Raw genomic sequence first — 13432 nt, forward strand, 5'->3', positions numbered from 1 at the left:
GCAATGCCGAAAATTTAGCCCGTCTGCAGCGCTGCCTGAAAGGCAATGCGCTTAAATCTGTTCGTTACTATCTGTTGTCTCCAGAATCCGTGCCTGATGTGATGAAGACTCTTGAAACACTATATGGCCGTCCTGAAGTCATCATCACCCGTTTAATTAAGAACGTTCGAGAGACACCGGCACCGAGGATTGAAAAGTTGGAAACATTGATCCACTACGGAATAGCAGTGAGGAATCTTACCCAACATTTGGTTGCTGCCGGACAACAAGCGCATCTCTCCAACCCAGTTCTAGTCCAAGAGCTGGTTGAAAAGCTGCCACCTAATATTAAGCTGCAGTGGGCAGAGCGTTTACATTACTTACCCGCAACATTGCAAACATTTAGCGACTTTATGGCTAAGGTAGTAGAATCAGTAAGCAAGATAGTGGTACCCATAGATAGCTCAGGGGTTAGAAATGAAAAATTCAAAACCAGAGAAAAAGGTTACATACACGCACACGCTGATAATGTTTTGAACAGGGTAATTAGTAGGTCAGAAGTAGAAAAGCCTTGCGTAGTATGCAACCGAAATGGGCACCGAGTGAAAGATTGTGTAAAATTTAAAGACGCTAGCATTGAAACTCGATGGAAAACTGTTCATGCATTGAATATTTGTCGAAATTGTTTGAATATGCATGGCCGGAGGGCATGCAGGAGTTCCAACCGATGCGGAGTGAATGGTTGCCAAATTCGGCACCATCCATTACTGCATTCTGCATCGAATGGAATTAAACCAGCTACTGTTTCGTTGAACGAAAATCACACTCACCACCACAGTGACCAGCCTGTTCTATTTAGAATCATCCCTGTGACTCTTTATGGCGAGTCGGCATCCATTGACACCTTCGCCTTCTTAGACGAAGGCTCATCCGCGACACTGATCGAGCAAAACTTGGCGAAACAGTTAGGCGTTAGCGGACCCAACGTTCCCCTCTGTTTGCAATGGACGGCTAAAATGTCTCGTACAGAAGAAGATTCTCAGCTTATTTCGTTTGAGATGTCTGGTGTAGGCAATCAAAAACGTTTTCGTCTGGAAAATGCTAGGACTGTGCAAAGCCTCAACCTTCCAACACAAACCCTACGGTTCGACCAACTGCAAGAGCGCTTCGAGCACCTAAGGGGCCTGCCCGTTCGAAGCTATGCAAACGCTACGCCGAAGCTACTAGTCGGTTTACGTGATCTGATTCTGGCTGTTCCACAAAAGATCAGAGAAGGAAAAGAAGGCCCAGCCGCAGCTAAAACCCGGCTCGGGTGGTGTGTGTACGGCAGCTTTGGAAAGTGTCAAGACACAAAACAATTCAGTTATCACATTTGCGACTGCGCGATGGAAGAGAAGTTAGACGGTTTACTGAAGGAGTATTTCAGCATAGAAGATACTGGAATCTCAACAGCTGAGCCTTTGGAATCAGAAGCGGTAAAGCGAGCGTGGAAAATACTTAAGGAAACTACACAGCGAGTCGGAGATCGGTTTCAAACTGGACTATTATGGAGATGCGATCGCGTGGAACTGCCAGATAGTCTTCCTATGGCCATCCGTCGGTTAGAATGCCTCGAAAAGAGGATGAATCGAGATCCAGCCCTGAAGGAGGAAGTACATCGACAGATTCAAGAGTATTTAGATAAGGGGTACACCCATCGAGCAACTGAAACTGAGCTAATCAGTGCTGATCCAAAGCGAATTTGGTACCTTCCGTTGGGCGTCGTTCAAAATCCCAAAAAACCAGGGAAGGTCAGGCTGGTTTGGGACGCAGCCGCGAAAGTTAACGGAATATCCCTTAATGATCTTCTTCTTCCGGGACCAGATATGCTACTACCGCTGCCCTCTGTTTTGTTCCGTTTTCGCCAGTTCCCTGTGGCTGTTTGTGGAGACATAAAACAAATGTTTCACCAGATACTGGTTAAAGAAACCGATAGGCATTCGCAACGTTTTCTGTGGCGCGATAAACCGAAAGAGCCACCAAGCGTATACATAATGAATGTCGTCACATTTGGGGCAACATCGTCTCCATCCTCAGCGCAGTTTATAAAAAATCAGAATGCTCTGGAATTTGCGGACAGATTTCCTAGAGCAGCACAAGCGATCCTGAAATGTCATTATGTTGACGATTATCTGGAAAGCTTTGAAAACATTCGAGAAGCACAGGAGGTTTCAGCAGATGTACGGTTCGTGCACAGTAAAGGAGGATTTGAAATCCGAAATTGGTCTTCTAATAGCAAAGCTGTTCTGGATTACCTCGGCGAGAAAGCGAACGCGACCGAGAAGAATCTTTCACCAACAACGAATAATTTTGAACGAGTTTTAGGAATGCATTGGCTTCCTGAGTACGATATGCTTAGTTTCCCTACCTCGTTCTCCGAAGATATCATGTCTTTAATCCACGGGAATAAAAGGCCGACAAAACGGCAGATACTGAAGTGCATCATGAGCCTTTTTGATCCACTCGGTTTACTGGCTTCATTCTTGATACACGGTAAAATCGTAATGCAGGAAGTGTGGCGCTCCGGTATTACATGGGACGAGCCGGTAAGCGATAAGATTTTCTCGCAGTGGAAGAGGTGGACCGAAAAGTTCGCTGATATCAAGGGGATCGAAATTCCGAGGTGTTATTTCCGCGCTGCAAATGCGGAACTTTACAGAAATCTCCAAGCCCACGTGTTTGTCGATGCTAGCGAGGAAGCATATGGCGCTGCAGTTTACTTTCGAATTGTTAAACCAGATGATTCTGTACAGTGTACCTTAGTTTCGGCCAAGACAAAGGTTGCGCCTTTGAAATATGTATCCATACCGCGGTTGGAGCTGATGGCTGCTGCAATTGGTGCCCGTCTACTTACGTTTGTGGAAAAATATCATTCTGTAACTATTACGCGACGGTTCCTGTGGTCCGATTCACACACTGTTCTATGTTGGATTCGCTCCGAACATCGCAAATATCGACAGTTTGTTGCTTGTCGGATTGGCGAGATTCTCTCGCTGACCAAAGAATGTGAATGGAGGTGGGTTCCTAGTAAATCTAACGTCGCCGACGAAGCCACCAAATGGGGTAAGGGCCCATGTTTTGACGCAGATTCTCGATGGTATGTCGGACCTAGTTTCTTGTATCAGGCGGAAGATCAGTGGCCAACGAATAAACACACGCCCGTGACCACCAGTGAAGAACTTCGTCCGTGTTTCGTTCACGCGGAAATTGCTACTCCTGAACCATTGGTGGATGTGACAAGGTTCTCCAAATGGGAACGTCTTCATAGAGCGACAGCCTACGTAATTAAAATCGGACAACTCTGGAAAGCAAAATCTGTCGGTGGCAGGATAAACTGTGAACGACTCGAACAGCAGGATTTGATGGAAGCCGAAATATTATTGTGGAAGCAAGCTCAACTCGAAGCATATCCGGATGAGATCGTCACCCTTCGCCACAATGAAGGATTGCCGATCGAAAAGCGACGTTCTGTGGAAAGGTCAAGTCCTCTTTACAAGCTCTCACCGATGCTTGATAAAGACGGAGTCTTGCTTATTGATGGCCGTATAAATGCGGTCAATTTAGTTCCAGAAACAATTAAGTCTCCGATAATCCTTCCGAAAGGACACCGAATTACCTTTCTTGTGATTGACTACTACCATCGAAACTACCTTCACGCCAATGCAGAAACAGTTGTGAATGAGTTACGTCAGCGGTTTTACGTGCCACACCTAAGAACACTAGTTCGAAAGATTTCGACCCAATGCCAAATGTGTAAAGTCTATAAGGCACGTCCTGAAATTCCCAGGATGGGACCTCTTCCGACTGGACGGTTGTCTCCATTCGTACGTCCCTTTAGCTTTGTGGGTTTAGACTATTTTGGACCCCTTTTGGTCAAAGTTGGTCGATCGAACGCTAAACGTTGGATAGCAGTATTTACGTGCCTAACTATAAGAGCGGTCCATGTGGAAGTGGCATACACACTGTCAACGCAGTCGTGCATAGCTTGCATTCGAAGATTTGTAAAACGACGTGGAGCCCCCCTCGAGTTTTATTCGGACAACGGACGGAATTTCGTGGGAGCAGCGACAATATTGAAGAAGCAAATAGAGGAAATTCATAAAGAGTCTGCAGCTACATTCACTAGCGCACATACCAAATGGCTCTTCATACCACCTGCAGCACCCAGCATGGGCGGATCATGGGAACGAATGGTCCGCTCAATCAAGACCGCGATGAATAGCTTACCACAAAACTGCAAGTTGGATGATGAGGGACTACTGACGATGGTAATTGAGGCTGAAGCCATTGTAAATAATCGGCCGTTGACTTATCTACCTCTAGACTCCGAGGAACAGGAGGCGTTGACGCCCAACCATTTTATCCTCGGCAGTTCAAGTGGGCTCAAACAACCAATGGAACCAACCGATGGCGTTGAAGTTGTACGGAATTCTTGGCACCAGATCTTTGTCTGTCTTAACCATTTTTGGAGAAGATGGGTAAGGGAATATTTACCCACGTTGACCAGGCGAAATAAATGGCACGATGATGTACGAGCGTTGATGTCCAACGATCTGGTTATTGTTATTGACGAGACGAAAAGAAATGGATGGATTCGTGGTAGAGTCCTTGAGGTAATTGCTGGACAAGATGGGAGAGTCCGACAAGCTGTGGTCCAGACATCCGACGGCATGTATCGACGCCCCGTTTCCAAGCTAGCGGTTCTAGAAGTGGACGAAAATGGTAAGGACGACTCCATTACTCATCCTTACGAGGCGGGGGATGTTGGCAACCGGGCATAAGGGTTGGGTTGCGATCTGCTCGTCGATCACGATCGTGCTGGTTGCTAGATGTGCCACTCTCAACTGCTCGACTTATGCTGCACCAAGTGCACAAAGAAGCGCTATACAATTGGCTTGATTAATAGCGCGGTGATCCATAATACTGATCCCGCGTATAATACGATTAGGTTTTCAATAAATTGCTTGGAATTAAAAAATTTATAAAAGTTTAATTGTAATTACGATAGTGAAGTTAATTATGTAAGTGTGATGAAATATTTTGTATACTAATGTGCTAATTATAAACTATGTTCCCATAATTATAATAGCGTAATTTGCGAGCAAAGCTTAAGAACGTGTTCTGTGTTGAGCGTCTTCTCAAAACTATAGGTATTTGCATAAATAACGTACATTTAAAAATAGCTCACAGCTTTCTTTCTTAGCACAGTGAAGTTGTTTAATCAGCATATATGCGACAGCTTGATCTAATCCGTGATAGAATCACTATTTTGTAAGTGACCATTGTTTGTAAGATAACCTATATGTAACATTTGTACTCGTTTTAGCTTGAAGCTTCTGAATATAAAGATTGCTATCAGGAATAGTGTCTAGTTTTGTTTCTCCGTAACAATTATCATCATCGTCATCATCATCATCGTCATCATCATCATTATCATCATCATCGTCATCATCATCATTATATTTAAAATATGACTTTCCGGCCTTTGGCAGAGAGATCTTAGAGTCAGTTCGTGGAGTCCGCGCAGGGCCGAAACGCCTCCGCCTGCGGGTATAGGCGTGACGACTATGCTTGGGGCTCTACCTGTGTTTTAGTGGGCGACGGTGCCTGTCTCGTCAGGTAGAACTGATGTTTGAGGTCTCCCTGACACTTTGTTGACATCACAAAAGGGCCCAGCGCAGAGTTTTATACGCTATTAAGCGACCAGTTGGATAACCCGAAAAAAAGGAAAAAAAAAGGAAAATTTTTGGTTTGAAAAACAGAAATCCAAAATACCTACAACTTGTTCCGAACTAATTTCCATACAGGCGCCGCTTGGCATACCGCTAATATTGGCCTCTTGAAAACCCATTCCGCGGCACTGGTCAAACACGAAATTTACGAGTGTTTGTCGATAAACAGAAACGATCCAAAATTATCGCTGCTTAGTTTTTGTTCGTCTCGTTTGTTTGTACACGCGCTCTTCAAGCGACCCGCGACTGAATGCTCGCTCTAACTCCACCTTGTTTCGATTCGAATTGCTTTAAACAGGACGAATGTTGTGATGAACTACACGGAAATAGAGGGCAAAGTACGCGAGGCAACCAACGACGAACCGTGGGGACCGACCGGTCCACTGATGCAAGAATTAGCCCATGCCACTTTCACCTACGAACACTTTCCGGAAGTGATGTCGATGCTGTGGAAACGGATGCTGCAGGACAACAAGAGCAACTGGCGACGAACATATAAGGTTGGTTTGAAAGTTGTGGCACATCTAACGGAATCGATTTTAAATGTCTTTCTTAAAATTACAGAGTCTGCTATTGCTAAACTACCTAGTGCGTAATGGTTCCGAGCGGGTGGTGACCTCATCCCGAGAGCACATCTACGATCTGCGATCGTTGGAAAACTATACTTTTGTGGATGAAAACGGCAAGGATCAGGGTATCAATGTGAGGCACAAAGTGCGCGAGCTAATTGATTTCATTCAAGACGACGATAAGCTTCGAGAGGAACGCAAAAAAGCGAAGAAAAACAAAGATAAGTACATCGGCATGAGTTCGGAAGCGATGGGTGGAGGCATGAGGTATGGCGGCGGTGGCGGTGGAGCAGACTATGGTGGTTATCGAGACAGTTGGGACAGCCGACGGACGGAAGACCGGGGATGTAAGTGTTTTTTTTTCTTTTGAAAGTAAATTTCGTGACATTCACTTTCTATCATTAATTGCAGACAACGAAGGACGGGATCGGTACGAGTACGACTATCAGTATGACGGAGAGCGGGAAGATTCGGACACGGAATCGAACGGACCCTCTTCCAATAGGTATGAAGTTTTGTTTTGTCGTTTTTCATTGAATATATAGAATGTATCTTTTTGTAGGTACTATGATAAAGAGCGTTCAAAGAGCCCTGCAACGCGCCAGTCATCTGCCCTCTCGACGCAATCGGCCGCGGGTTCTACCACGACGACTTCCACTGGATCGGCCATGCATCAGAGCGAGAAGAAAATCAACCTCAACATTAAAACGCCATCGGCGGCTGCCGCCACCGTCGTCAAAGCGAACGCTGCTGCCGCAACCAAGAGCGCCAAGAAAATCGATATGGGAGCAGCCAGTAACTACGGTAAACAGACAGATCTAGGCATCAATTCGCCAACGCACCGAAATACCCACGCTGAGGAGATAATCGCAACCACCGATAGCAGCGGGAAGGCGCGCAGTGGGGAAATTTTGGACGACCTTTTCAAAACCTGTCCGGGATCTCCGGAAGGACCCGCTAGCGGTGCGCGTTCGACCGAACTGGATGACTTCAATCCTAGGGCCGACGATGTTGCTGCCGATTTCGGAGATTTCGAATCTGCCTTTGGGAGTGCCAAGAAACCGACGACGACGACGACGACGGCTAAGACTGGGGACGATTTCGCAGATTTTGCATCGTTCGGTACTGCCGTTCCGCTGGCGGCAGCCGCCCCAACGAGTGAACTGCTCTTCAGCGGAATGCCAGCCGCTGGTGGAATGAATATGTTTGCTCCAGTACAGCAGCAGCAGCAACAACAGCAACAGCCAGCTAGCATTACGAACGATTTGCTATCGGATTTGAGCGGTTTGAACCTTGGAAGCACAAATGGTATGTTTATTTGCTTTTTTTGGGGTTCTCAAAGGGTTGTGGCTGTATAATTTTGAACAAGCTTTAGTTTTACGTTCCTATTATATTATAAAAAGTTTTCAAGATTGCAATTGTATATAAATTGCTTTGAATGCTCTTTACTATAATAACTGATTGTTCATGAAAACAAGTTTGTTTTGCATAACATGTTTTTATGGACAGTATTTTTCGCATTGAACAACACCAATAAGGTGAAACTTTCGCCTATGATTCGCGCTTGTTATATCCGGTCTGACGACTGCTACCGTGGCCATGTTCCGTCTGTGACAATGGCGCTTCCCTGTGTATAGTCAGTGGGAACAATTGTGCGTTTCGTTTGTGCCATTTCAGTTCCTATCGAGAGCGGAAATCAACTGCTAAAAAGCTGCTACCGATCGCTGATGGAGTTGCTACAGACGGTGCCACAAATTCGCTCCGAAGAACAGCTACTATCAATTCGAGCGAGCTTGGATGAACTGACGGAATGTCTGCCTGGACCTAGGACTCCGGAACAGTTGCTAGGAATTGATTATTGTGACGATAAAGAACAGTGGCTCAAGTTTGCTTCGCAAGAATATCCTGATCTATTGACAGAGTTAGTGACCAGATTTGATCAACAATTTCCAGGCCAAGATGATGCCTTAGACAGACGAATTTGGAGGATTTTTAGCTTGGATCACAACCATGCATTCATCGTTGAAGCACTGCAGATGTTAACTTCCAGTGAGTATTTGAGCAAGAACCGAGCGGTATTTGTTCAAATATTAACTGGCTTACTGCAGGACGATGAGTATTTGGCTATCTGTTTTATCGAGCTTAGTTTGAAGGGATCCAACGAGAACGGAGCGAGAAAGTACGACCGGCAAATCAGATATGACCAGCTGGTCAGCATTCTAACTGGCATACCGAACAAACTGGCAAACGTTCTACAACGGGAGACACCGGAAATGTTCCTTCCAGCTAAGTTCAGTCAACTTCTTTTTCAACAAATCTTAAAAGCAATCAACGCCTTGACCCAAATTTGTCAATTGCACGAGCATCAGAAATGGGACACAAGTTTTCTCTCGAAACTTCTAAGTAAAGTTATTACCGATTACAACCTTGAAAAAAGTTCTCCTCATATGCAAGTTACTTTGCAAATTTTATCAGCCTGGGCAAGAAACAACTCTTATCAGCAGCGCCCACTTATCGCTTCAGTTTTTTCTCAATTATCACGTTCTGCAATAGAAATCGTAACGATAATTGCCCTTCGTATGGGTGTTGCTTTGATCCACGTTTTACCTGCGTCGCGAAACGGCCTGCTCGACGGTGGCGATTGGCATTACGTTCTGTGTCAGAAAATTCCACTTTTCAGTTGCTATTCTGAGGATGAACTCGTCGATAATCTGATGCACCTTCTAGCGCGATTATCCGATCACAACCAAAGCGTTTCGATGCTGGTCGATCTATCGCAAGAACTGGTCACCGTCTGGTCCAGCAAGAGTGCTATCCAGAAAACCTCATTCGAGCAGCACCTGTATCTATCCAAGCTTCTTCTGCTGGCAATCGCCTATCGACACCAATTCAAAGTAAGACCTCTGACCGGCAATGAAACTCAAGAATTGCGAAGATTGCTTTTCGGAGGACTAAAGTGTCATCTGGAGTCGCCGGCAAAAAATATGCGTTGCGTTGGAATGATTGTTAGCGAAGTGATTCTGGGAATGTTCGACGAAAAAACCGTAAAAGAGGAAGATCGTCTTCGATTTGATTTCGAAGGAATGGATAAGCAAACGCTTGACATGGTAAATGACTTGAGAAACTTCAATAAGCGATGCAAGTTTTTAGAAGATGAACATTCTCAAGGTATTATTGCAGAACAAGAACTGACCGATGAGCTGGTGGAGAGAATGTTCGAAAACAACAGCGTTAGCAAGCATCCACGGTTGAACATTTTGTCAGTCGAACAGCCAGTCACCGTTGTTCAAAGCGAAATCTTATCCGTCGAGCTGCCCCGGTGCAAAAGTCCGCTCAAAGAACGCAAGCACGGTGACAGTGATGATTCCGAGTTGGATTCTGACGATGACTTAGAGCCGTTCGACATGACCAACGACAGCAAAATCGAGCAGGACAAATTTCGTCCAAAATATCTGCTAGACCTACGCGAAGCTCTTATAAGCAGCTCGGATCAACAATCCCCCGAACTGTTCGAATATGCCGTTCAAACTGCTCCCGAACTAATCGACCAACAGTTGGCTAATAACGATCCAAAACTTGCCCTAGATCTACTGCAGATCTTTCTTACCCTCGAAAGCCGTTGCTATGTAGAGAACTTCGAAGAACTAAAATTTTCCTCTCTCGTTGCTATTTGCACCACATTTCCGCAACAATGCGCCGAATATTTGTGCCGGGAGTTCCACGCCGACTTAAGCAAATACTCTCTGAACAGACGGATTCTGATGCTGGACATCCTAGCTCAGACGGCCAAAACCCTATCCAACCTAAACCAAACGGAACGAATCACTGTATCAAAGCCAAATAATGACGGTAAAACAACACCTACCAAAGTGGATTCTCTCCAGCTAAAATTCCACGAAGAAAACGAACTTCTCCGCAAACGTCAACTCGCTGAACAGGTCATTCGCGAACGGATCGCAGCGAAAACTCGTCGATTCCATGCAGTGCGCCCGGTTTCGAACCGCACCTCCAGCGTCAATCGTTTCGCACCGGTGGCCGGGTGGTTCTTTTTCCCGTTGCTACGCGGATTCGGCTCGAATCGATTTCTGTTCACCGCGAATCTAAGGTTCCAGTACGACGCGGATAATCTGCTGCTAACGACGTTCCTGCAGACCCTGTCGGTGCTGATGCTGTCCGCGGAAAATTGCCCCATCGTAGCCAAACTGGCTCGCGAGCTGTTCGATCTGAGTGCAATGGTGCGATTCGCCGAGGAGCCGAAGGTGCGACTATCGGTGCTGCAGGTGCTGGCTGCGGTACTGATGGCCACCCCGAAGCAGATGCTTCAGCGGGATTTCTACCGCGATCTAATCGAGCTAAGGCAGTGGTTGGAAGAATGTGTGCAAAGCAGTGTGGTGCGTAACGAACGCAACGAAGATTGCCGTGAGCTGGCGAAGCACGTGCTCGTGATGTGCTACAATTTGTTTGCCGAAGATTGAGGGAAAAGTGAGTTGTTGGAAATGCAGAAAAAAAAATGTTTGAAATATTTGATAATAAAAGTTTCTTAATGTGAAGTGTGTTTTTATGTTAGTAAAGTTGATCGAATCTATAACGTTAAGCTATTTGAGTCAAATGCTTGTTTCTATTCGCCGTAGCCAGGAAATTTCCACCGTTTTTAAAACCTATCAACAAGTGTTATAATTCTACTCGTCAGTATTACATTTAAGCATTTAAAGAGGAACGTGCTGCTCGAGCCAAAGATGCTGATACATTTAAACGTTCACGGGCCATGAGAAGGTACTAGAAATCGAAAACAAATTTAATACTCTGTCGTGTAGAAATAAATGAAACTTCCTCATCAGCCATTAAAAAAAATAAAAGTCAGGTAACCAGTGCTATTCAAATGGAAGCCAATAACCATTCAAGTCACTTTAAATACTGCTTAAAAACTATTTTGGCAAAATAAACGTCTTGAAATTAAAGAAAAGAAAACTTTTTCCGATTAAATTCCACTGTTGATTTTATTCACGACAAATACCTACGTATTTCGCCCACTACTTGCAGGCTTCGTCGGTGTCTGTTTTGTCGAACTGTTTCCGTCGCACGCGGTGATTTAGTGTGCTATGCGTGATGCACGAGTTCGTTCAGTTTTCCGATACTAAAAGAGATAACCGTTTCACGCCAAAGAACGACTTGTGGAATGATACCAGAGCTTCAAATTGGTAGAAAAAAGCAATCAACGCTTTCACACTTTTTTAGGAAAAAATTGATGAAAACGCCTCGAGAAACACTTATTTAAAAGCTTTTTGCATCTGAACAGTTACTAAATTTCATGAAGTAGAAAGTTTAAGATATTTGCACCGAGCTAACTAACACCCTGTAGAGCAGTGACGGTTTCTGATGTTCAAGAATTCAACAGTGCTTGTGTAGGAACTGATGAGGTTATTAAAAGGCTAAGCTGAGATGTTTCAGCCGGAGCGATAAGTGGTCGTCCGGTGAGCGTGATAGCGTATATATGGATCCGTCGTGTCATTCGAGATTTTCGTGCATCTGGCGGGATAAAGTGACTGTGACAAAAGGACTGGAGGTGTTCACAGTTTGCTGATTCTGGAACTGCTGGTACAGGAGGCTGTTCAATTCATGAGTCGCCCCTCGGAAGCTGGTGGCGTTCCATAGCGGGTGATTAATCTTCGTAAAGATGTCACAAAAGCATCGGAAAAAATAGATGAAAACGCCTCAAGAAAGCTTTTTGTTTCTGGAAAGTTACTAAATTCCATGAAGTAAAACTTTTAAGGGCACTTGACAGTATAAAATTTTCTCAGCCTTTGAATGAAAGTAACAGAATTGAGCTAGCTAGCATACTTTTTGTACTAGAGCTAATTTAAGGCACACAGAACCAAAAACTAAAAATGTTTAATAACTTTGTAACGATTCAGATTTAACCATATGCGTAGAAGGGTTATTTTCGTCAAATGTGGTCCTCTATTACCCCCTGAAATATTTGCACCGAGCTACCAAACATTCTGTAGAACTAGATCTGAGACTAATTAATACATGGGTGTGGTATAGTTTAAATGCGTAAAGCACTCGGGTACCAACCGAGAAATTGTGAGTTGGAGTCCACAAACTACCACAAACTACCCAATACTTTTAGCCGCAGATCGAAATTTTCCCAGTATTTAGTTGTAACAATTTTCGCACCAAACGCTCCTCTGTTTTAATCAGAATAGAGTTTACGTTTGACCGTGAAAAAGTCAGAGACAGTAAAACGAAGAAAAAATCTTGTAGAACGATGTTCAAAGTTATTGTCAGTCGGTTCTGATGCGAAGTGGCTCGGTCGTCGCTGTCGTGAATTTCCTTTGGCATTAGCTTTTGTTGTTATAGTTTGGTGCCCCCCAGAGCTAGCGCCCTTGGCGGGGGTCAGTCTGACCAACCGCACGCTACGGCACTGCTTTTATCTAGTCTATGGATGGTTCAGCTGGCTGGAGTCATATGTGGTCATCTGATGAGCGTGAAAGTGTGCGGATCCGCTGGGTCATAATACGGCGAACAACCGGCATTTAGGATGGCCTCAGTTTGAATCATGAAAGTCCTCAAATGTCAACTTCACGTCGTCGACGACACGCTTTAGGTGGGTTTTGACTGACTTCACGGCTGCTTCCCACAACCCTCCAAATTCTGGTGCATCTGGCGGGATAAAGCGCCATTCAATTTCATGACTGTGAGACAAAAGGACTCGATGGCGTTCACAGCTTGCTGATTCTGGAACTGCTGGTATAAGCTGTTCAATTCATGATTTGCACCTCGGAGATTGGTGGCGTCCTCCGAATGCAATTCATGAATCATTCCGCGACGAGCGATTAATCTTCGTAGAAATACCAGGAAAGCATCAGTACTCAAATCGGAAACGACCTCCAGGGGCACAGCCTTATATACCATGCAAATAAAGAGACCAGCGCCAGCGACGTGATCCTTAGGGAACCGACGTAATCCCGACCGGTTATGGCTGTTGGGGGCGATGGCACCACTCTTGACACTGGCCAGGTTGGTTCGGAAGCATTTCACGCATCGACGTGTAATGAAACGGATGATGGTTCGATTTTTTACGAAGTGCATTCAGTAGACCAGTTTGTCGGG

The 13432-nt window shown here is 45.0% G+C and overlaps 1 protein-coding gene across 1 annotated transcript in view; it reads left to right on the plus strand.

Annotated features, from left to right (window-relative positions):
• LOC128732862 (telomere length regulation protein TEL2 homolog) overlaps positions 1-11002 on the plus strand; it is a 36419-nt gene extending 25417 nt beyond the window's left edge. Inside the window, exons 2-6 of the mRNA XM_053826278.1 lie at positions 6049-6250; positions 6315-6666; positions 6731-6824; positions 6882-7627; positions 7997-11002. Of these exons, the coding sequence (XP_053682253.1) occupies positions 6049-6250; positions 6315-6666; positions 6731-6824; positions 6882-7627; positions 7997-10794 (4192 nt within the window). The 3' untranslated portion in view covers positions 10795-11002. The remainder of the gene's footprint in view (positions 1-6048; positions 6251-6314; positions 6667-6730; positions 6825-6881; positions 7628-7996) is intronic.
• Positions 11003-13432: the final 2430 nt, after the last annotated feature.

This window comes from Sabethes cyaneus, chromosome 1 (assembly GCF_943734655.1).
Source record: "Sabethes cyaneus chromosome 1, idSabCyanKW18_F2, whole genome shotgun sequence".
NCBI classification, from domain to species: domain Eukaryota; kingdom Metazoa; phylum Arthropoda; class Insecta; order Diptera; family Culicidae; genus Sabethes; species Sabethes cyaneus.